This window comes from Lissotriton vulgaris, chromosome 1_1 (assembly GCF_964263255.1).
Source record: "Lissotriton vulgaris chromosome 1_1, aLisVul1.2, whole genome shotgun sequence".
In the NCBI taxonomy this organism is placed as follows: domain Eukaryota; kingdom Metazoa; phylum Chordata; class Amphibia; order Caudata; family Salamandridae; genus Lissotriton; species Lissotriton vulgaris.
In genome coordinates, this window is record NC_141685.1 from 1,363,724,332 (window position 1) to 1,363,750,293 (window position 25,962).

The following is a 25,962-nucleotide window of genomic DNA, read 5'->3' on the forward strand; positions in this document are numbered from 1 at the left end:
AGTAAAATGGGCACAGCGCATCAGAACTAGCGCTTTGCCCTCAGAGATCGATACATTAGACTGCGTATCGCCTCGGCGGCAGCTTGGTAAGATCGATGCATCCCCTCGACTGTGTCGCAGAATCCGATGTGGCACATCACTCAACACATCTACCACCCATTTTCAGAACTGACGTATCGCCTTCACTACGTGGAGCAGATCAACACATCTCACTGTTTGAGACCAGGAAAGGTACTTTTTTCACTTCTTCCTGCCGGGGTTCTGTAGCTGGCCTGCGCTTCCACGCGTTTGGCCTGAACTTTGACCCGATACAGCGCAACCTGAAGTAACCTTTTTAGAGCTGCTTGCTTCTAGGTGCTCTAATGCATTTATTCATTTAAAAATGTTATATATCTCAACTTCTATACATTGGATTTTTGTCATTTTAGGCTTGTTTTGGTTATAATATAATTGTCTATCATTTTCTAAACCTGTCTAGAGTCTTGTTGTGGTGTATTCATTGTGTTACTGTGCATGTGTGTGTGTTGCACACATACTTTGCACATTGTCTCTTGGGATACCCCTGAGTGTTCTGTGCCAAGCTGAGCACAGGTTATCTTTTAGTGTGTATCTTGCTTATCCTGACCAGGATTATGGCTTCTGCTTGGACAGGGTGCGTACCTGTGCCAACTAGAAAGCCAATTTCAAACACTGAGGCATGCTCTTATCAAGAGACCCAGAGGAACGCTGGGGCAGGAATATAACCCCTTTGACATGCAAAATTAAGGGACATATGGCAAGATGGAACTCTCTCCCCCTGATCATGATGGGGTCTATAGCCCTCTTCAAAATTGTGGCCTGGTCACAGCTGTTGTATGTTTTGCAACACTACCCCCACAAAATCCCTAGCCTTTTGTTTACAACCCTAGAGGCCAACTTCAATAGCAACAAGTAGCGAGGATTGTTGCTGTGAATCTCCCATAAGAACTGCATACAATCCCCTTATGATGGTGGACTAGGGGCAGTAGACATCAGACTGTATTACTTTACTGGGCTGCCCAGCTGGTTGTGGTTATTGATTGGATCTTTGGTGCACGGGGACCCACTACGAGACGCACATGGACTTTACCAGGCAAGCACCAGGGTTTTGGCTGTATGGGGAGTCCCTCCTACCCACTCCCCCGGCCATTCCAGCCATTCCAGCCATTCCAGTGATTAGCTGGAAAGAGGCATTGCAATGGATATGAAAGTGGAGGGTGCCCACTAGGAAGAAGCCATTGTGGAAGGGTACATGGCTGTGGAAAACAGTAGGGCTCAAGTACACTGAAATAAGTTGGGGATCTCAAAATTGGGAGACGTCTGGCAGACACACCATATGATGTTCTCTGACCATCTCAAAGCTGAATGCCATTTACACAGAACTTATTCCCGGGTTGGGACAGGTAAGGGGACAAAAATTGATGGTTGGGATCAGTTATTTTTTGGCTAAACATCACATAGCGGGCCATTGAGGATCCGGGGGGCCCTCCCAATCTCAAAGTGGCTAAGAGGGATGGATTTCTTCTTTTCAGCTGAGGAAGCAGTGAATAGGTCCAGAGGGGGACCACAAAAGTATGATAACATCTGGGGACAGTAAAAAGCACTTCACAAAATACCCAGAGCGGCCCACCCATAGGAAGTTGTTGGGGAAAAGCACACAGTTGACTGGGGCACAGACCCATCTATAGTGCACCGGACTGGTTGCAGTGGACTTGACTGTGGTCTACTTCATGGTATTTTGGAACTGAATGGGATATTAAGAAAGGGGAGAATCAGGTGGATGGCGAAGCAGTGTCACAGTATTGTGATCTTAAAATTGTTGAAAACTAAGTAAAATAATTTTTTTAAAGAAATAAATTACTATCCAGCTACAGGAAATACAACAAGAATTATCTCTTGTGCAATAGCTACTCTCGAATCAGAGTAAAATGCAGCAATGAATCTCCACCAATCTGTTCACATCACAGTCAAAGCTGACCCTGCAGATGTGCCGGCTGAATTTCTTCACAACTTTTGGTATTATTGACCCAAGTCCTACAAACTAGCATGGGATTTTCAGAGGGAAGAAATCCCTCAATATGGTTGGCTGTATGTCTGCCAGTCAGTAGAGTACATGCCACCACTGTCCTGTCCAAACGGAGTACACTATTTGATGGTCTGGCCCATCCATCAACACTACAATATTTATGAAGTTCAGATTATAGAAATATCTATGCATACATACATGCAATATCAGTGTAGAGTGTTAGGTTACCTAGGAAGAGGTGGGACTGCTGTTGTGACTGATGTATTCTAAGAGAATCAAATTACATGTTTCTAGATTGACAACTATTGGTTAAAGTAGGCACCTCACTTCAGCCTTTGTATGTGCTGTTGCATTTCTCTAAACTCTTCATCTAGTCTGAGCCTTTCATTGTCTTGCTTTATTAGCCACTGATCATCTACATTATCCCTTTCATAACCCTCAGCCAATGCACAGAGACCTTCACAGTTATTGGATTGCATAATTTAACAAGCATTTGCAATACATTAGGACTCAGATTTTTGATATTTAGAGCAATTGACGTACATGACAATGCCTTTTACCTATATATTTTGGTTTGGAGTGAAGTGGATGCATGTGGTGTAGAGTGGAAATATGTGGGTTGTATTGGAAATTGTTAGTTTTGAAATTGTGTTGTGTATTTGTGAAAGGGAATGTTGTGGCATAGTGAATAGATAGGGATGAGAGCTGCACAGAATAGATAGAAAAGAAGATCGAGAGGAATAGGTAGTTTGTGCAGGAAGAGGTGATTGATATTGAGATAGGGTAGCAAAAAGAAGGGGACAGCAGGCCACAGATGCATACAGTGGGACCACATGTGTAAGCAGAAGACACCCAAAGAAGAGGAGGAGAGGATGGGTTTGAGGGATTGAAATTTTGAAAAGGCACGAGAAAGAAACTGTGCTTCAAGACCTGAAGAGAACCATATGAGAGAGGCGGTAAGCGTGTGTGAGGGAGCGAGAGAGAGGGATGAGAGAGAATACAAGTGAGAGAGAGAGAGAGAAAAAGGCATGAGTGGAAGGGGCACCCATGGGGGAGAAGCGGACCAGTGCAGAGCGTGAGGAGGTACAGGAAGGTAGCGTGTGTGAGCAGGCAGTATAGAGAGGAGACAGTGAATGTGAGGGAGGGATGAGAGGGCAGTGGTATTGCAAGATGAGAGCGGGTACTGTGAGTGTGAGGGAGAGATGAGAGGGGCTGTGGGTATGTGGAAGAGAGATGACAGGTTTGGTGGTAGTGCAAGTGTTGGATTGAAATTGTTTGTTGTGGAATTGTGTGGCGTAGTGTGAAGTTGTGTAGTGGAAATATGTGGCATGGTGTGCTGTGGAATTATGCGGATAGAATTTAAGAGTGACAAAGGTTTCAGCAAATTGGAAGCCCATGGGCAGGCTGAAGCCTATGTAGTAGATGCAGTATTTCTTGGTTTGAGACAGCTCATGTGTGCTGTCTAGAGCCAAGACCTAAAAACATGACTTAATCTAACTGTGTAATTTACCATCAGAGAGATACCTGAATAGCGGTGCAAGGCTTTGCCTGTACCAATGCATATATGTTTTCTTCGCATTCTCAGAGTGAGGCATAGAGCAAGATAGACTGACCAAGCAGACACTGTGGTTTATGAGTAAGTGGGAGCAGTATGCCTGACAACAAAAATGGCTGCGTGTGTTTTGGCCACGGTATAGGGGTAGTGGACAAATTTGTAGATGCAGACATAAATGTGCAATATGGCATCCTGTCCTTGGGGTATGCACACAAAGTAGCACACATGTGTACAAATGTAATCCTAGGAAAATCACATGTACATGCAAATATGGTGTAATCCAATATAATAAAAGAAACATATGTAACAGGTTTCTTCAAATTAGATGAGTGTAAAATGACTCCGATGGTTCTCAAAATGTTCATAGTGTAGTACCTTACAATCTGCCACTCTTTTCGATCACATACCAACCTTTCGACCCACAGTTACGTTCTGAGAAAAGTAGGCGTTGTTCCTATTTTATTGAAGAGGTGGCACACGGATTGAGAGGTTGCTTCAGTGCGGCCCACACTGCAGTGAAAGGCCCCTCCTGCAGAGAGCCCAGGTACGCAGTGGCAAGGGACACATAAGCTTTTGCATTTTCAAATCCACTGGAGTGTGAGAGGGTACCTAGCCCCAGGAGTTAGAAAGAGAGAGCAATAATAAGGGCACGTTATACAAATGAAAAAGCCCAATAGGGACCCATCTCAGCACCTGTTTTTTAGTACTGCTGGTGCACCGTCAAGACCCAGCCCACTTAAAGCCCTGGGACTACGTGATATTTATTTGTGCCTACCCACCGGATGCCAGTGCACCCATTCCCCTGAGCTGCATACTCCTCAGCATACGCTCCCTGCACAGACATGCAGTAGAAATCTGGGACTTACTCAGCGGAACCTAGGCACCGCTACTACACCTACAACCAGCAATGCCAACCAGCCTACCATCACCGCATGGACCCCTGTCACCACAGAAGACACAGCTAAAACCATGAGAAGCATACACTCAGGAGCCCCCACTGACCCCAGCCCGACGTACATCTACCACAGAGCCGCCTCCCCTATAGCACCCTCAAAACAGGCATGTTTCCCGGTGATTGGAAACACACTGATGTCAAGATCCTCCTCAAGAAGCCCTCCGCAGAGCTGACAACCTCCAGAACTATAGATCCATCGTTCTCCTCCCCTTTGCAGCCAAAGTCACCGAGAAGATCGTCAACAACCAGCTCACTAACTTATAGAATCCAACTCAATCCTCTACACTTCCCAATTTGTATTACGTAGTAACCTTAGCACTGAGACTGCCCTTATAGCCACCACGGGCAACATCCGCACCCTCCTCGACCAGGGACACATGACTGCCCTCATCCTATTAGATCTATCAGCAGCCTTCGACACCGTCTCCCACAGTTCATTAACCGCCAGTCTCTGCTACGCCGGAATTCAGGGGAATGGATCCGTTCCTTTCTCACCTCGCTCCTCCCCTTCGCAGCCAAAGTCATACAGAAGATCGTCAACAACCAGCTCACGAACTTTATTGAATCCAACTCGATCCTCTACACTTCCTAATCTGTATTCCGTAGCAACCTCCGCATGAGACTACCCAACTAGCCGCCACGGGCGACATCCTCACCCTCCTTGACCAAGGACACATGGCTGCCCTCATCCCACTAGACCTATCAGCAGCCTTCGACACCGTCTCCCACCGTGCACTAACCGCCAGACTCTGCGACGCCGGCATTCAGGGGAATGGATCCATTCCTTTCTCACCGGCCGAACTCAAATAATCAGACTCCCGCCCTTCCTCTCTGAACCAACAGAGATCAGCTGCGGAGTACCCCAAGGATCCTCTATCAGCCCCACGCTCCTCAACATCTGCATGGTCCTTCTTGCCACCATTGTCAGAAAACACAGACTCAGGATAGTATTCCACGCTTCCGACACCCAGCTCATTTTCTCATTCACGAACCAGGTACACGAACTGCAAATCCGATGCCTAACGATAACGCTATCCTCATCAATTGCCCATTACTCTTATGCAATGTAACCCAAACACAAAACCCCTAACACTAGCAGCATAATTTACACCTACATTCCATAAACCTAAACCTAGTTCAATCCTGCAAAGTATCCTTAACCTTAAGAAAATCATTTACCAATACCCTGTATCAAACCCATACTTCATCTCTAGCCATAAAGGTATCCCTAAGACTAACATTAAACAAAAACTGTTCCATAATTGGCACAATATACACAACCTGGAGTCTATCACTGCACCTAACTTTAATGTGTCCCATTACTCCTACTGTAGCTCTTATTCACACACACACACACACTCTCTGGTATTAACACTACAGTCAACACTAAGGGGAGCGCCCTAAGTGTTGACTGTAGTGTTTACACTACAGTCAACACTGAGGTAAGCACAAATTGTACCATGATACAGAGGAGCAAACTTATCTGGGTCATGATGCAGTGTCTGGCCATACCCTTTTCCCTGCCAGACTGTTTTAAATGGCCTCCTCTATAATTTATCACATGTTCCTAATGTTCCTTTTTGTAAATTTTGCATTCCAGCCCATTTATTACACTTCATCCGGCCTGAGCTGGAAAGAACGACTCAAAATGGAGAGTAATGCCACAGCTGGAGAGTACTGCCCCAGCCGGAGAGTAAGGCCTGGGTGTGTAGAGTCTGGGACAGAGGCGAAGATTCCGGCCCGACTGCAAACGTATAGATACGACTCATAAATGACCTCTTTGAATACCAAAAGTCATAAATAACTTCTGTGAATACCAAAAGTTGTAAAGTTAGACTTTTGTCTCAGATTGCCTTTGCTATTCGGCCCCAGGATGTCCTGAATGTAGCACAACACACCAGGGCCAGTGAAGGTTGCCTCCTGGCTTAAGCCAGTCACTATTTCAACTGGAGTTATGAACAGAGCCCTTCCCCTTTCCTCAATGTAACTGTATTGTGTATCCTGTGGATACAGAGCCCAGCCTTTAGCCAGGCCTGGTGTTTGATCCTGAGTACTCCGCCACCTCGGAGTGCAGGGACCGGTCTTAGACCCTGTCTTGTATTGATTCCTAAATGCGAGTCGCCTTGGAGGGCAGCCTTTCCCTCTGTGCTCTATCACTTCTGAAATCATGAGTAATGCAAAGGAGGAAGTAAAGGTTGAATGTTCTTGTTGTTTATAGTGAATTTAAGACATTGTTGCATTTGGTATCATAAGCCCATTCAAAATAAATATTTAAATTTCTTTTGTTTTCGGTATTGTAGACCACCTACGCCTTTAGACATATTTTTGCTTTTCTTTCTTGTAAACTGTTATCTAATTGCAAATTACACTTTTATAGATGTGAATCGCCACTGCTGAGGAAAGTTGGAAATATGAGACAAAAAGAGATGCATGGTTCTTACCAGGTCAATAGCAAAAAGGTAGCCTTTGTACTCTTCAATCACCCGACGGCTTTCGAATGGATGAGTCTTGGCACATGTTTGAAATCCAATTATTATATCCTGCAAAGAGTGAAAGACAACTCACAGCATTAGGGAAACATTAACCAAACACAGGCATTTAGGAATAGAGATTCCATATTCGAAAGAAATTATAATGATACGGTTCTTGATTGGACCTTCAGTGTTTACAACTGGCAATTACAAATGGTTCTCCACTAGTAAAGCAAATATATTCAGTTTCCAGAAAGCATGATTTAAGGATACCCCCTATACAACTATGCTGGAGTGTCCTTACCATGCAACTGAAGAAACATCTATGGACAATAAGATGAGAGTTCAGTCACTATTTGTGTTCTGTAACTTAGTTCTTTCTGGTTTTCACCTAAAGAAACTGCAAGGACTTTTTAGTACACAAGCATTTGGGAAGAAGGAGTGCACTTTCTTTAGAAGGAATGCTTATCCTCTCTTCCTCAAGGGTACTGTGCAGGGATTATACCAGATTCTGCTCTGTCCTTCATTCTTTGAGAAATCGCCCCCCTCTGACAACAGGTAGAAACAGACAGCTCTGTTATCTATTTGGGCCTCTCTGAAAGCTTCACAAAGCTTTAGAACTTCATCCCATTTATCTGCTACATTGATTAAGCTTGATTTATATAAATAATTCACTTGTGTCCATCAAGACGGATCACCTAAAGAGGCAAAAATAATCCCTGATGAAATGCAGCAGTAGTAACCCGAACAAAGGCGCTACACTTCTAGTTTCAGCTAGCTTAGTCTTCACCCACTCAGCGGAGGGTTTCCACTCTGATATGATTTGGCTATCCATGGGGTAGATATCACACTTTTGGGTGACAGGATGTGCTAAGTGAGGAAGGTGTTTCCTGTTATCATTAATTTACCATCAAGCTCCTTTAATGAAGTTACAATCCAGAACAATATAACCCAGATGTTCTTCAGTTCCTTAAGACTCCATGTGCTTGTTCTGGTCATACAGGGTCAAATTTTACCTAAGGGGAATAGAAATACACTTGATACTTACTGCATGGTGAGGAGTTGTAATAAACTTAGTAGAGTTGAACATCTTTCGAAGGTAACGTAAGATCAGCTCAGTATCATCGCATGCGGCGAGGCACTTCCCGAGGCACCGGAAAATAAAACCCTAATATAGGAGTAAATTAAAGACAGTCTGAGTTAAGAATGAAAAGAAACTCCTGCCCACTCTATGAGAGTAATACTTATAGAGGAGTATTCATCTTTGATTCACTCTACACATGTCTTCAACTCACACTATGAAACAACTCTTAATGAGTTGAGCGAAATGTTTGTTATGTTATGTCATGTTATATCTTCTGGACATTGTAGAGATTTGGATATGGCCATGAATATGACTCAAAACAATGAAGAGGGAGGACTGGGAGCCAGTAAAGGTCCAGTACCTATGCTCCGAAACTGCTAATCCAAAAAGCAGTTGAGGTACTGTTCCTTTCAGGAAGCAAAGAAGAAAGAAAGGCTGACAAAGAAGGGAGAATCCCTTTGATTATATCTTGGTGCCATCACACATCCATGAAGATGTACTATATCATCATAGGATGTGCTCCTCATAGGGCTGGTGCTGCAGTGCCCCACGAAGGGTCGCTTTAGCAAAGACCTTTTTAGGTTTGCTATCTGATGACATGTGCCAGTGTGATGGCATTTTGAATGTGTGGGGTGGAGTGAATGGGTATAGTGAAATGAAGGGAGACTAAAACAGTCTAAGAGATACCACGCAGGACTTTAATGTGATGGTTCCCTCTGCAAGATTGAAAAACGTAATTTGGTAGGGGCTATTACAGGGACGTAATGTATCCAAGTAGCCTAAATCTGTAAGTGTGGTCAGGTCAACATGTTTTGCGCATGATGGTCCAAAAAGGATCCAAAGTGCTTCTTCAGAACCTAAAAGGGGGGGTAACCCTACCCCACACCTAAGACGTAATATGCAGTGTAGGTATTGCCCTAGAAAACAACTTCTTGTTCAAAAATTTTAAAATTGATCATCCAACCTAGAAACTAAATTAGAAAATAAAGAAGACACACTGTAAACAAATTTGTTTCATGTATGGCAAGTAACTCATGTAGTCCTGTTAAACTTTTCAGAAGGGAGCAATGGTGTATTTTCTGCCTCTCCATGAACAGCAAAGGTCTGAATGATGAAATCCCTTGGTGCAAGGTGTAATTCCCATGTCAGTCTCCTGCTAAATCAGATACTCCCTTGCAATGGATTTATTGACATGCCGTCATACAGGGGATCTGATCTACCATTTCACCATTGAGACCATGTAACATACCTGCTTTAGAGTCTCATATACCACAAAAAGCAGTGCTTATGATAAGCCTTTTGCGACTTGCCATGGGTATCTTCTTCATTACTACAAATGTTTCTGTGGAAACAATGAGGTGGTACCCTTCATAAGAAAACATTTAACTGTGTTAGTCTACTGTTTTAGACGCCGTTTTACTAATATAATTGATGACTTTGGGCCAGCCCACATTTAACCGCACCACAGACTCCAGGATGGCCACCACTGAAGGATGATACTTCTGTTACACCAGCACATGAGGGTCTCACTCCTATGACTTCTAGCACACCCCTACTCTTCTCTCTTATCCTCATTAGCCATTTGCCCAACAGTGCTCTCCAAGCATGCAAATCCATTGGCAGTAGACCACTTAGCCGCCCTTGTTACTTATTAAATGTGACCGCCCATATTTACAACATGAACATAGACGCCAATATGCCTAGAATAATCCATGAGGGATGGCAAGCACTTATGTGCACCTGACTTGCTTCCCGTCACTATATATGCGTGAGCACTTAGGTGCCCCATACATTTCTCTTACCATCACCTTCCATTAAGAAAACCTTCAACTGTCTTAGTTTACTGCTTAGATGCCACCTTTCAAAAACCATGGTTGACTTTGGGTCGGCCAGCATTTCAGCACTACACACTCTGAGATGGCCGCCAATGAGGGATGATACCTCTGTTACACCAGCACGTGAGGGGCTTGCTCCTACTGGCTCAAGGTTACCCCTCCTCTCCTCATTGGCCATTTGGTCATCACTTCTTCCCGCAAATGCACACACCACACCTGTAAAAATCACTCCAATTGCCTGCACCTTAAAGCAGAGGAGAATAGACTCTTGTGCTTTTGAACTATGGGGCATAATACATTGTATCAAAGTGTAAGACCCTGCACTCACACCTGAAGACAACCAATCACTCATGAAGCGATGTGTAACACCACCAGAGATTGGTTTTATGTTGTCTGTTCCACGTATGTCCACTTGCTTTATCTGTTATATTGTAAGTACAAGTGTGTTTTTCACATTTTTCACATTGTGGTGACTGATCAGCACCAATATGAGCATGAACATTTGTACCTTTGGAGACAATGTGATACAGTGAGCTGGAAAAGCGATTCCAGTGAATCATTGGACCATATATACAAAACATTTGCTTACTGTGTGTTTTTTTTTATATTCTCATTTATTTTCTAGATTGGATGATCAATTTTTAACTTGTTGAACCGGGTATTTTCTTTTGAGGGAATACCTATACTGGATGTCACGTCTTAGGTGTGGGAAAGGGTTATCCACCTGTTTTTTAGGTACTGAAGATGCATTGTGGATCCTTTTTAGGCCATTGGGCGTGAAACATACCGACCTGCCCACACTTTAGGCTACTTGGGTACATCACCCTACTAAATTATGTTTTTTAATCCTTGCAAGGGACCCATCACATTAAAGTCCAGTTTGGTATCTCTTAGATAGTTTTAGTCTCCCTTCCCTTCACTTTATACTTTCACTCCACCCCTCACATTCAAAATGCCCTCACACAGACACTTTTCATCAGACAGCAAAAATAAAAAGATCCCCGCTAAAGCGACTCTTTGTGGGGCCCATAGAGCATTGCGGTGCTGGCCTTACAAGGAGCACGCCCACTATGAAGCATGACATCCTCATTGATGTGTGAGGGCACCAAGAAATAATCCTTAGGGTTCCCCCTTCTTGTCTGCCTTTCTTTCATCCTTGCTTTTCAATAGGAACAATAGCTCCACTGATTTTTGCATGAATATGACCTTACATCCACTGAATGGGGAGTGGCTCTAATGAATAATACCTATTGGCTAAAGAAGATCCATTAGGGCAAGGAGTATAGCCCTGGTATGTGGTGTCTCCTAACGAGCCAGGTGGAGAGGAATTACCTCATGGTGTTTATCTCCATCTGACTCTAAGAAGGTTGGCTTTTCCAGGGAGTTGGAGAACCATACCTGATTTTCCCAACTGACTAATTCCAGTGCTGTGCACCCATAGTATACAAGTGTAGTTTACCAATCACAGTGCGATTGGAATACAAAGTTATATCCTTCTCTGACTTTGTATTAAACTGCCTTTCCAAATGACCCTTGAGAGCACTAACCTCCTCATTCTCATGATGGGCAAAACTGTCAATTTGTGCGGTGAGTTCTTCCATAAAAAAGGCATGCCATTTTCTGTATGGTGCTTGCTTCAGGATAGTCCCCAGGAACTAAAAAGAAAACAGTGAGAGACTTTAATGCAGTAATATAAACATTAATGCAGTATCCACAGCTGATGTTTGCAGTGACTTTGAGAAGATATGGGAAAACAAACTTCAGCTGACAACAACCTCAGTAATGATGAAATAATGTGTGGACAGAAGAACCAGAGAACACATAGAGCAGCACGTAAATAGTGTGGTGTGAAATCAGTGGTCAGAAGAAATAGGATGCCTTTACAGTGGCAGTGATTTACACAGAAACATACGCACCAAAAGCATGCTACCTGCAAATTATTGTGAAAAGAGTTACAGTGCAGCCATCCAGACAGAAAACACATGGGGATTTTGCAGCTATATCATATACTTAGGAGCAGAATGCAAACCTCTAGGGGCTGATTTACAAGCCCCTTGAGCCACTTTTAACATGGGAAAAGTGGGAAAAGTGACGCAAAAGGGGCGGACAGGGTTGTAAATCTGCTCCATATACCCTTAGATCACCAGAGTTAGGGCTGAATGAAAATGTAGTGTTAATAAGGGTGAAGACTGAACACAAGGAAAAGAAAATTACCTCACAGGAGCACCATAAAAGCAAAGTGAAGTGTGATGACCTGGCAAAGAATAAACTGTTACAAAGGAACCAAGTAGGAGTGCGATAACCAAGGAGTGAATAGAGACAGTTATAACCTGACCATTCCAAGGTTAAACTAGAACAGTGACAATTCAGATGAATATGGGGAGCACTGATCACATGCCAAACTGATTGCAGAATATAAAAATTCTGATTATGTGAAAAGCAGTTGGCAGACCCGGAAGAGTGATATTGTGACAATCCAGGGAAAGAAGAATGTTGTGCTAGTGTGACTATCCTGGGGACAAAAAAAGTCAGAGGACCTGATTTCCAACACGGGGCTACATTTCTAACCCTGTGTAAAAACAGTCAGATTGATTTAATGCAATAATCACTGCAGTGCCTGTAATTTATGTAGGTAAAACATGGAGATAAAATCTTATACATGCAGGACTATCTGCAGTAAGCACGTAATTCCAAGGTTCTGAATGTGAATATGGCCAATGAGGTTTTAAATGGTTCTGGTAAATATTGCATTTTAGGAAAAAGTTGTGTACCGAGATTGGCTTCTCCCTCACCGTGCCCATTCACAATCCAGAGAAACAATAGGCATATGGTGAACATATTGCAACCACATAGCAGAACAGCACTATGATGGGGTGAATTTAATATCTGCATTAATTCACTCTAAATGAGTGAATATGAAAGACAATGCGTTAAGAGCCATGTGTGACATTCATTAGCAATTAATCCTTACTGAAACAAGCGCGCATTTCCACTGTTCCAAGTCAAAGTTTCTTTCAGTTGCAGCTGAAATAGCAGTTGGGAAAAAAGAAAATATGTAAGTAAAAGTGAACAGCAGGCAACATTTCAAATGCCATGGGCTTCAATACCAAGCACTAGCAGAAGTAGAGTCACACAATTCAAAGTGTGCAAAATCTGGCTGTTGGCTCAGCCTGTCCTGGGATTTGAATTCAATGTCATCAGTTGTTCATGTGCCCTTGATGTCACTCTTACATCCTTATATCTGGTTGTAATTTTAGGTTTATATATTTTTGTTTCCTTTCTTATATAACCGAAAGGCTGCCACATCACTTGTTTGCAGAAGATCTATTTTTACAGAGCTTTAGCCTGAAAGCATTTGGCTGTCAGATGCAGCCTTGATCACATAGGGGATGGCCGTCGTGGTTCAGAGATAAAAAGTGCATACCTGCTCTAAAATTACATACATATAGAAAAATACTCCTTTATTATAACCAAGACCAAAATGATTATAACACTTCATAGTTCGACCTCCTCATCTGTTGACCTATTGTTTCATATCATTCACATTCTCTTCTGCCCTCCACAGCATTCATCATGGGCCAAATCAGCCTTAAGCTAACTTCACTGTAAGTGATGGCATTCTGCTTTTTCAATCAATCAATCAATACACTTGTAGAGCGCACTACTCACCCGTGAGGGTCACAAGGAGCACATCCACAAAGTATTTTTCTTTAGTTCCAGGGACTACTAAGGGAATGTGGGCTTTTTGAGTACCTGGCATCTCCTCCCAAAGTAAAGGCTTACAAAAACTGTGAAAAAAAACAAGCGTGGACAAAGCCTAAAAACTAGCAGCCAACACCAGGCTTAATAGCTTTGTCAATGCTTGTTTGAAATACCATTAATTCTTGTTTAAATTGGGTGCTCAATGGCTTGTGCTTTGGGAACTCACCTTCCAAATATGTTATCAATGGGGGGATCTTCATTCTGATGAGCCTCGCTAAAAATGGGTAGTTTGCAGGAATCAGGCGTTCGAGAAGAGCCAAGACAGCGGTTCCCTTTTCGACATCCCAGCGAGGATGTGAAGAAATGACCTGAAAACCCACAACAAAGAATTCAGCAAGAGAATACTCACTGGTCTTTAAAGCATATGGAAATGCTACCTTGTTTTCTATACAGTACTTAATACCTCATTTTGGCTGTTTCTGTGTGATATAAATAGTATGTCTTACTGATAACCAATTGACTAGAAATAAAACCATCAAGTTCAAAAGGATAAAAGCCGAGTTGAATGCAAGCTCTCCATGGGCAGGTTGCATAGAAATGCCAGCAAAGAACTTGAGGAGAGGGATCTGTTGGAATATGGTGGGGGTGGATACTCACAAGCAATCTTATGAAGAGGCTGTGTATTGGAATTCCTTTAGCTGTTTAGATACAAAAGAAAGAAGACATGTCATTAGGTTTCTTTCATGTCAAGAAACCTAATGGTGTTAGCTGCGCCTTACAAATTTCTTTAACATAACATAACATAACATAACATTAACATGTCATACTCAGTCCATAAAATACTGAGCAACACTTGCCAAAGGAAGACATGTGGCTGACAAACACACTTAAGACACTCAGTAGTATCTGCAAAGAAGAGGATGGAGTGATGGGTGGTATTTCAATAAGGCACTAGAGGTCATGAGGATGCTTTAATGTCCCTGCAGATACTGACAAAGACAACCCCACCACAAAGGATGCTGCTAGTGGTATACAGTACCTCAATGGTCTGTGCTACAATGCTCCACCTCCCTACCCCAACAATTGCTGTCAAGGAATGACAGCCGCAGAAGATGCTACCTAAGCTGTCATGCAATGGTACTGCTTCAGCTGTCATTGAGTGACAGAAGACTACAGTGGGATAAGAGAGGATGCAACAGGAGCCGTGGACACGCCCTACATATTGAATGGACCATGCTAAAGAGGAGTCATTCTGCGACAGCGGATATCCCAACAGAAAGAGGACACCAAAACATGTTCTTGCATAACCATTTTCTAATAATGTTAACCACCTGGGGAGCAGGCTATAATGAATACATAATTGCCTGTTCTGTTCTGCTTAGGACCCTTTACATGAGTGACAAAGAAATAGACTATGATACCATCTGCCCAGGTTACTTGTACTTTATCAACATATTCATTGGAAAGTTGAGTGGGGACTGCTAATTGGAGCTCTGGAAATGTAGTTTTCAATTACAGGTTCTCACCACATGATGCAAATCTACTTCTTGACCTTGGAGTCAGTCCAAATAATTATTTTCACTTACCCTCATTGAGTAGGCCTCCCTGTCTATCAGGTCCATATGTCAAGTGAGAGCCAATAACTAGCAATTTAGTCTGGATCTGAAGTCCAAAATAATGAACCAGAAACATTGAAGAGACAAATATCATAACCAAAAGTAACTCCATAGAGAAATAAAATACATCCATTTTGCGGCTGACTAAAGTAAAAGCGTATAAATAGGTACCATACCTAGAAAGGTCTGATCACCATACCAGAGATAGGTAACTCCATGGAGAGCAAGAATACTCCAAGGTTTGAAGAGGACCATTAGAGGCCTGAGAAGTCTCACAGAGTGTGGAAACCTGAGACAGTCAGCACATTGCATTTAAGTGGTGAGGGTAATAACCAGATGAAGAGCTGAAACCAACAGAAAGTAACTTTATGGCTGACAAACTACAATAAGTATATAGAGAACAAGGCGGCGGACCCTCCCATATCACCGGGCACATTATCTTTAAGCGACCAGGGGAGGCATCTATGCTAGTCACAGATAGAAGTACAAAAGGGGGTGGTAATGGACGGAGCATCTGAACCAATCAAACACTCACACCCAGTCAAAAGATCTGGGTTTAATCCATCACCGTTATTTAGCCCACTCTGCCACCCCAGTTCAGACATGGCTATATGCAAATCAGTCTGACCCTGTGCCTCATGGGAACAGTCCAGTCCAAACTGCCAAGCCATGCCTTCCCTGGACCGGAAACAAGCTTCCGAGGACCGGTTTCTGGCATTCCAGCCGTCTTCAGCCCGGCTTGCTTGAATCCAGTGGCAAAGTGAGCAAGGGACTAACGTCTGAGCATACCCTGCCACACTTATGGCGGCCAAAAGCAGTACAAAAGGGGGTGGTAATGGACGGAGCATCTAAACCAATCAAACACTCACACCCAGTCAAAAGATCTGGGTTTAATCCATCACCATTCTTTAGCCCACTCTGCCCCCCCAGTTCAGACATGGCTATATGCAAATTAGTCTGACCCTGTGCCTCATGGGAACAGTCCAGCCCAAACTGCCAAGCCAGGCCTTCCCTGGACCGGAAACAAGCTTCCGAGGACCGGTTTCTGGCATTCCAGCCGTCTTCAGCCCGGCTTGATTGAATCCAGTGGCAAAGTGAGCAAGGGACTCACGTCTGAGCATACCCTGCCACACTTTTGGCCGCCACAGGACACCTTACACTTTGTCTTCTTATGTAAATATTTTCCCCACCCCAGGAGATTGATTCTTAGGCTCCTTTTAAAAGCCATGAAATTTAGACAAGCCTGGGTTGTAGTAATGCATTTGCAGCTTTTGCCTAACAACCATACCCTTTTTGTTGCCACAAATTTCCTGAGGGATTCTTTTAGATCAAGAAGCTCAAGATGCGACTGATGTCAGCTTGGACCATGCAAATTTGCACAGTATCTCTTTTAATGTAATGAAGTTCTTCTTATAGTTATATTTTATATTTTTTCGAATCTTTTATGGATGTGACTACTTCCGAATGAAGATTTATTATTATATAGAAAGCAGCAACATCAACACAGATACATATATCACTAAAGTGAGAGCAAACACTGTTATTGAAAGAATGACACCCACATACTATAGTAAATTAACCAAACTCCTGAGCTAATGGACTGGTTCTTCACCTCATGCCAGATCATTACTAAATATGAGGGAATCTGGGGAGAGGAGGAGGAAGCATTAACCACCTTCAATGGTAGATCCCACGGCATCAATGAGTAGGATGTTTAAGACTCACCACATTCCTTAAAGTTGATGCTTGCTTTCTTATCTACAACAAGTACCATCTGGCACAGTGCTGGCACAGATGAAGTATAGCCCTCTTCCAGCATGTAGAGCAAAATCTCTTTCCAAAAGTCCTGCAAGAATGAGTGGTGAACGTGTTATTTGTATCATTAGCATTTAATAAGGCTTTATTCCCACAGATAAACAATCATGGCTGGTGGGAGGGTTTTTGGCATTTTATTTAGTTCATAGGGCATTTTGCAAGCTCCCATATCCAAGAGATGGGGCTATATTTGATTCATCCCCTTGCTGATACAATTCCTCGCTGATGGGGTCCAAGGCAGATGCCTAGTATTACACTGATGTAGCACTTACTGTGTTTAATGCTACAATCTGGGATTCTGCATCCAATCAAAATGAACCCATTATGTGCAGAGAATGTGTGAAACATGTTACTTTCCAAAAACCCTACAAGTGAGCTGAAGTTTGCAAATTAGCTCATTATCTGTTGGAATCTTCATAGAATCATCTTTAGGAATGTGCCAGAATACGAAAAGCAATGGCTGGGAATGAACAACCATGTTGATATGAAATATTGGTGCCTGATGTATCATGGGACAGGTAGCAAATAGGAGATGCAAATTGAGAAGCAAAGTTATGCAATATAACCGGTGTACCATTAAGTCTCATTTCAGTCTATTTAGAAGAAGCTGCAAACCCTTCTGCCTCATTCTAATGAATGAGGTAGGATTCAATTGGTGCTCTTGTACAAATGCTCCAAACCCTGGGAAGTTCTGCATGGGACAGCAGACCTCCATTCCTCCATCAGAGGACACAACTTTTACATCGTATCTCGAACCACTGCGCGCATTAACAATGTGATCCAACTCACTAATGCATCTTTACAATGTATTCCTTTACCACACAGGTAGTTGCGATGCCTCTCCTAAAGGAAAGCGTTGTTGGACTAATTTTGGACTTTAAGGCCAACACTTTCCCTACTGTTGCACATAATGGAGTTGGAATAGTACATTTTACTATTCCAAAGTCCAGCGCTTTCCCTAAGGCAATTCATTGTAACGACTTCTCTGGTAAAGGAATGCGTTTCAAACATGCAATCGTGGTACAGAACACGTTGTTAAGGCAGGTGTGATAAATGCCTGCATGGTTCCAACATACAACCCTGCAGCAGAGGGAGCTTTACAAAAATGTGCTTGTATTTGAGCCGGAGGATAATGAAGATCACCCGGGAATTTAGGAGTCTTTGGATATTCTGCAAGTTATATTTTCTATACACCTAGTTAAATAACCCACCTTGTTTCACATCCTCCTCGCTTACCTCATCAGTATTTCTATGGTGTAATGCAATTGTATTGAGGAGCTGAGAGATTTGGATGAGGATGGTCTCTTCCTCAACATCAGATTCATCATCCAGGTGACTAGCGATCTGTGGAAATGTGGAAAAGAAAGCAAAGTAAAATACGATGTATTTGCACATAATTTTAATTGTGTTTTCTCTCCTTATGGAGGGACAAGAGATTTGAGAGTTAAAACATCACAACTTTCTAATCAAGGTTGTCAAGCACAAAGAGAACCTCTTGACAAATCCAAATGTGAAAGCAAAACTACTAACCTCAAACATGTAAATAGAAATGTACAAATGCGGTTATGCTCTCATGCTCCGCTCTGTTGAGTATAAAAGTACCCAGCCATTAGGCGTGGGAGGGTATAGCATTCATATACAGTCAAAATACCGGTGGACTCACTTATAATATATAAGGTTCTGATACATGGGACACTACCCCTGAGAAATTGCGCCTCTGGCACCACACAGTAGTATCTCGTGCTCACCACACAGATTTGCCCTTCCCCTATGACTTGATGAGGAAGTATGTGATACCTTATGGGACTTAATACACTCAATAAAGACTAAAGAATACCAGGAACCACGTTTATGGTAGGCAGTTTTTATATGAAATACTGATTTGAAGTATGTTCATGCTACTTTGCGCTGGATTTGGTGGTTTGCCATGTTAGGCATTTAAACTGTAAAGTGGGGTATGCAACAGAAAATAACCCACTAGATAAAGCACTGTCAGTGAAAAGCCCAGCTTATCAGTGCAGTAGCTGAATGCCCATGTGCCTTCCCCAATCACCCCAGAAATAGCCCAGTTAGCCTTGGTAAAGTCTAAGGGGTAGTTGGATCTCATAGGCTGGATTGTGTGGTTGGCCTCTGTACTGCCTGTGAGCACTGATGTTGAGCCAGTCCCATTCCCAAAGTGTCTGAGCATTTTATTTCTTTGCGCTTAAGCCAGTCAACATGTGCATCAGGTTAACTAAGATGGGATCTAGGTGTACAAGCATCATTCTTACAGTGCGATGCAACACAAGGACAGGCATCTGAATTGTCCCCAGCATCAGACCTTGTTAGAATAAAATTGTTTTTGCTGTTTTGATTATGCACTTATTCATGTAAAAATTTGCATTTGCGGCACCATTTTATCTTTGGCCACCATTTTGAATCATGACCAAAACTGACCCTTGCCTTTCCAAAAAATGGCTTTTCATAGGTTTTGTTTTTTTAAGGTTGGCCCTTGCTTAACTGTCAGTCAACATGAGCTTTATTCGACAGATGTCACAAAAGCAATTCACATAAAAACGATTTTTCAAGTTATAAAAAAAATACAATAAATTGAAAATTTCAATAAAAAGATAGAATCAAACACATTAAAAGAGCATATACTATATGTTGATAGACAAAATTAATGCTACTAATTGATAGATAGTTTAAAAAAGTGTCCAAGCATTAAAATATAGCATATTATTATTATTATCGGTAGGAGACTTCATTTACAGAGGTACAAAAGGAGCCTAGATCCAATTGTCCACATCCATCTCAAAAACGTTTCCACTGATACTGCGCACTGGACTGATGGATCAGAACACAATATTCTCATTGCTACACTTAACAAGTGAGTACCCATGTTCCTACAAATGGGTGTCAGCCAGGCTTTGCGGGGAGCAGCGTACGCCGGACAGACAAACAGCACATGCGCGTATGATTCTTCAGTGTCAGTGCAGTTTAAACCTTTGTCATCGGCCGCAGTGGACCATGCAGCTGTAAAGGACTTCAAAGGTAAGCAGCCTGCTCTAAACTGAAAACACAGTTTGCGATCTAGCGGCTTAGTACTAATTACGTCACAGTAAAACATGGATTTGGTTTAATTTGTTAGAACTTCCCTGTTAGAGAGGTGGGATCGCTCATTCTATTTGCTTCTTGCACCATCGGTTCCCAGTACTTTTGCTTAATTAAATGTTTTGGTGGGAACCCAGTAGCACTAGGATCATCCCACAGTGATGGCATACCCATGCTAATTAGTAATGATCTGATGTTGCATAGCCAGCCAATCTTGTGGAAGTGATCTGCCTCCATTATATCTTTAAGACCGTCTGCAAAGATGGCCAATTCTGGGGTACGCCAGATTCTACGCCAGAAGAGAATAGGGCATAGCCTTGCAAGGTCTACTATGGCTTTTCTGCCTAAATCATAGGGGTACTTTGATGTAGGCTTGTTATCCCACTCAGGAACTTATTCTCGGAGAAAGCTAGAGGATGCATTTTCTCTAAGCCCCATAATATAGATGTGCAGTGCCGGGGTAAAGGGGCTTAGTCAGTGATGTCTTATGTTCCTTTTTTTCATGGCTCCGGCCAACTGCATGTGCTTTAAGGCCATGGTGTCAATATGCGGCCTCCAGCTAAGTCGTTTATGCAGGGTGATGCCTAGATAAGTAATGCATCAAGCTGATCCACGGGTTGCCCATCCATTACCCCCCATTAAATGACCTATGCGGTTTAAAGGTCATGAACTTTTATTTGAACTATTGACTGTTAGGCCAGGCAATAAGCAAAATTCTTCAAAATGCAAAAGAGAATGCTGTAGCCCACTCAGTGTTTTAGACAGTATAAGCGTATCGTCCGCAAACATTATTATGGGAATTTTTGTGCCTGCTAAAACTGGAGCATCTGTGGAAAAGGAAGCTAAAAAGCTAATAATACCATTAATAAGGAGTGAGAATAACGTAGGTGCTAAAACGCAACCCTGACGTACTCCCATCTTTACCGGGAACTGGTCAGTCTTGTTTCCTGGCGCCCCCCAACAAATGTGGTCATAGTTGTATTCGTAGAGGCGCACAATTAGGAAAAGTAGGTCGGGGGCAAGCCGAGTTCCTGCAGTACCCTCCACAGTTTGGGCCGTGATATCAAGTCAAAAGCAGACTTAAGATCAACAAAGGCTGCATAAAGGCTTCCTTTTCCAAGTGTTACTGTCCACAGATAAATTTTTATTAATCGGAATACTTTATAAATAGTGCTCATATTAGCCCAGAAGAGGACTCAAAATGTCATTATCATCAATACAGGTTTAAATTTTTGCCAAGATAAGTTGAGCTATGACTTTCTGGATTGAGTTTAACAGGCTTATTTGCCTGTAGTTCCCGGGTAAGGATGTATCTCCTTTTTTTATAAATCGGGATGATTTCCGCCCCTCTCCAGGTATCCGGGATCAGAGCTCCATGAGCAATTGCATTTGCTAAAAACATTATGTTTTGATTCCATTGTCTTTATCCTGGAGAAAAATATCTGCGGGGACCTTGACTATGCCTGGCGCTCTCACAATGGTAACAGTGCTCAGCGCCATTGTCACATCAGCTAAGTTGAAGACAGTATCCGATGATTTAAAATAAACCCAAGAAGGGTCATAATCCATTTTATTATTAGATGCATATTGATCTGAAAAAACTTAACCTACAGAGCAGGCTCCACATGATTTTGCAGTGATTACATGTGCTTCCTGCACCCCATTTTATCAGGCTCCAAAAGTGGTGCATGTTCCTCTCCTTACAAGCTTCAATAAGGTCCCGCCATCTTTCACAGTGATCAAAAAGGACATGGTACGTTTGCTGTTCTGGAGGGATTGGGGAGAGCATAAGCAACTGTGGCCTACTCTCACAGGGACACTGACAAAGCCAAGTGTGCTGCAGCCTTCAGGCACCATGCCACCTCCCATTGCCCATGCTTTCACACCATCACCTGCAGCCCCACAAACACTGGTGAAGGGCACTGATCCAAAACTCATTCCCGTCCCCTAGTCAGATGACAGGTGTTTCTACAGCGACTAGAGATATGATCAAAGTGTAAGCGTCCATAGGACTTGAGAAGGTCCAAGAAAAGAGAAGAGGCAGAAGACGTGCCCAATACAAAATCACTCATTGGATCTGTGGAGGAAGAGGAGGGCAAATAATTAGAATGAGAATAACTAAAGGATATAATTGGACCCTTTTCTGATGTGCGTTGTTCACAACATTGAACAATTTTTCACACCACAAGAGCTTGATGAAAGCCATCAAAGGATCAGAAGGGCCACAGTCCTACTCAAACCAGTGGCAATGACTCTTATTTGGGGACACTGACTGCACTTGTGTTTGACATCAAAACTCGGACCCCACAATAGTAAGGGTACACTGTGTTAATCGTTTTGCAATAATTGAAAAACCATGGATAGGGTATACTTTGGCTGTCTTAGTTTTAAACCTATAATAACTGATAAACCCTCACCAGTTTAAACTTATAAACACTGAAAAAACACCTGTGTACCACTAATTAAATGCCATTCAAAGAAAGGAAAAGGAGAGTGAAAGAGTCATTTTTTCCTGAGGGGGCCTATACAATATAACTTTGTTATATAAGGTGGCAGCAAGAAAGACTGGGCTAACATTATTCTGCTTGAGTTTTGCTGTTGAGGGATGTCACTGAAATAATGTTTTTTCTTCCTTTTGCTTTTTGCAGTTTTGTGGTCTTTGGTCTAAAGATGCAGAGTTTAGAAGCATGTTTTAGGTTGTGTTTAATAATTTGATAAACTGTAGAGAATCAGGAAATATCAAAATCATATTTGATATTTTGGCTGTGTTTGATTCTTTCACTGATAGGTAAAATGGCTGGTTTCATACAAATCTGTCCCAAAATGTGCCATCACATTTATCCACAGAGAATGGGTAAAAGCCCTTGATAGATCAGCCCCAAGTTTCTAGTGAGTCAGTATTGATAGTAGGTGAATTGACAACACCACAGGCTTTAAACATTCAATGCAATGTATAATGACAAGTATATGTGAAAAAAGTGCTATCGCCAAGCATCTGGGATAGTGGTGAAAACATGACAGGATGAAACATGGATCGCAGTGTCACTCGGTATGCCGCTGCAAAATGTTTCTTTCTAAATTCAACAAAGATTGGAGTGATTTTGATTGTACTTGCAGTGATTCAGCTACATATATAAAAAAGCTGTGTAATGACCTTTCAAAATTGATACCTGTAAGAGATCCTTTCCACTTGTTAGATGGTATGCTAAAAGCATCTTTACAATCTTCAGAGTTAATGAAGAATGCTATTGACTTTTTAGTCCATCCTAGTGCACTGTTTTGTTGTGCGAGGGGACTAAAACACAAATATTTCTCATTTTGTGCTTTGTGTGGCATCAAAGAAAAAGTCATCCCACTGTGAACTGTGTCACTTAGCTGATGGTTCTTGGACCAAGGGGCTGTGAAATGCTATAGTACCCATGTGGAAACCGTTTACAACATGTTTGCTGAATGATGATGCCAAAGGCAAGAAATGTGAGGATATTTGTTCACAAATTACTAGTGATGTGAAAAGAAGTATACTCTACTAAAGTCTTAGATGTTTACAGGAAAACATAACTGCTGTAGTGGACATAAAAAAAAATAGAGGCGGAAAACACCCTGGTCTGCCAAGTGTTCTGCATACTTGGTGTAAATGTGAAACATCGTCTTGAGAGTTGTCTGGGTGACACCTTAAATTGACTTTGGCACTGCAACATGTTCCATGTTAGAGTGCTTGCCATATGGTAAACAAATCAGTGTTGAAGAGCAATTCAGGAACTTTTATTTTACAATGTACGAGAAACGGCTTGACATAGAAATGTCCCTTCATCAACCATGGCATTTGAAGTCAATAAATCCTCACTGTGGTACACTGTGCAAGTTCTAGTTCCCTTCAGTAAAGGGGAATTTTCTCAGTAGTTTCAAAAGTGCTGCTTTATTTTTGACCACTTCAATAACTCGGAGGACAGAATCGCCCAGTTCAAAGCAAATGCTGCAGAACCTGTCCAGAGAATTGCAATCTTCAAGGGCACAGTGTAGGTATAGAAAGCTATGTCAGTGGCCAGCGTTAGCAAATAGTGTACTGGCTGTCTTGTCATTGCCCATTTCAAGTGCCAATGTTGAGAGGGCCTTTTCACAGAAAAAAGGGACATGGGAAGGAAAAAGCGAGCGCACATGACCAAAGACTCATTGAAGTCTCTGGTCTATGGTGTACTACAATACGTTTGATTTGCAAAAATGTATTTGGACCTCATATACACTGTACATACACTGTCTATATACCATGCATTATCAGTGTAGAAAGCAAGCAATAATAAAAGCAAAATGTTCCATACACACCAGAAAAACACTGATTCTGTTGCTTTTCATGGCGCGAAAAAGTTGTAACCCCTGACACCACTGATTAGGTCTCAATGAGTCAGCGCGCATGCGCTGTCCATATAGTAGCGGCTTTGGGAAGTGCTCCCAAAGCAGCCACCAGCTTGCTAGAATGCGCACAAGCATGCGGCCTGCTGCGCACGCATCCCTTACGTGTTTTGGCACGTCATCGCAATCACTTTCGTTTTCACAACGATCGCGATGACCCACTTTAGGTTGCTGTGCTTCATGTTTAAACATCATTTGCACCTACAATGCTTTTTCGGCCACCACCTACGTGCTTTTTACAAAATGTCCTTCAGATGTTTAGCATGCGCGCGGGCACTCTCCCACCCCTCCCTCTCGTTTACTTCTTGCCTCGTGCGCGCACCACTCGTGTGCTGCTGAAGCTTGTATTTTTTTCTGTTTCTTTCACTATTATACTTTCAATGTTCATCTATAATGAAACCAAGTGAGATACATGTGGCGTCTCTGTTTCTTCCAGCATGCAGCTGTATGCTCTCTGTTATGTGCCGGGCAGATTCTAAAGCAAATGGTAGAATACAAATGCATGGTTTTGTTTAGTTCCGGTTGTTTCTAGTTTTCTTACATTCTTTGGCGAGAAGGCCCTGTGGGAGTCCATGCTCAGTCTGCACCACAAGGAAGCTGTGATGGAGGTTAGGCTCCACCTAGTGGAGGTAGCGAGCAGAGAGAACCTGCCTATCAATTCGAGCATTGGTATGTTTGGATTATTCAGTGCTGCATTTGACTGGGTAAACGTGGTCGCTCGTCGCTTAACGTATGTCTTGTAAAAGACTGGCAATAGATATTTACTCTAGCTGTGCAGGATGTGTGACTGTAGATTTGTAATGTGTTTGCTAGGCTGGTAAGCCCTGGAAGTAATTAAATATTGGATCCCACAGAGCTTCCAAACAAGCCCAAGCAAATGAGTACTGGGGTACCAGTCTGTCAAATCGCGTCTTTGCACCTTTCTAGGATTTTGAAGTGCTTTATAGGTGCAACGCCAACTTCTGATCTACAAAAGTTTAACAGATAAACCATATTGTTTTCCGTATCCCCATAGTCTCTATTTTTCCCGTTATTGTTAAAAGTAAACAAAAGCATTGTTAAAGCAGTGCAGCTCACAAGCCACTGTTGTTCCTCACTAGTAGTCCATTTTGTTTAGCATACTCGGTGCTCCAGGCAAAGAAGGAAAGCCGTCTATTTTAATGGCCTTTCCTTGATTTATTGCGCCACCTAGTCCTAATACCCTAACATTGCTGCCTCATTTCGCCTTATGCGAGTCATGGTCCTGCTGCATGGAACTTTATGTAATATTAAAACCGCACTATCTGCCCATTTATCATGAACAACTGATGAAAAGTGTGGGCACACATCTTCTTTTACATGGAAGTGCGAGATAGTTGTTTCGGAGCTGGGCCGGTGCTGCTACC

At 42.5% G+C, this 25,962-nt stretch overlaps 1 protein-coding gene across 1 annotated transcript in view; it reads right to left on the bottom strand.

Annotated features, from left to right (window-relative positions):
* The window catches only part of LOC147749182 (maestro heat-like repeat-containing protein family member 1), a 38,805-nt gene that overhangs the window by 9,820 nt on the left and 3,023 nt on the right, over positions 1-25,962 (bottom strand). Inside the window, exons 4-11 of the mRNA XM_086936543.1 lie at positions 18,314-18,421; positions 16,988-17,108; positions 14,304-14,344; positions 13,873-14,014; positions 12,916-12,968; positions 11,492-11,599; positions 8,074-8,193; positions 6,996-7,094 (exon numbers count right to left, since the gene is read on the bottom strand). Of these exons, the coding sequence (XP_086792669.1) occupies positions 6,996-7,094; positions 8,074-8,193; positions 11,492-11,599; positions 12,916-12,968; positions 13,873-14,014; positions 14,304-14,344; positions 16,988-17,108; positions 18,314-18,421 (792 nt within the window). The remainder of the gene's footprint in view (positions 1-6,995; positions 7,095-8,073; positions 8,194-11,491; positions 11,600-12,915; positions 12,969-13,872; positions 14,015-14,303; positions 14,345-16,987; positions 17,109-18,313; positions 18,422-25,962) is intronic.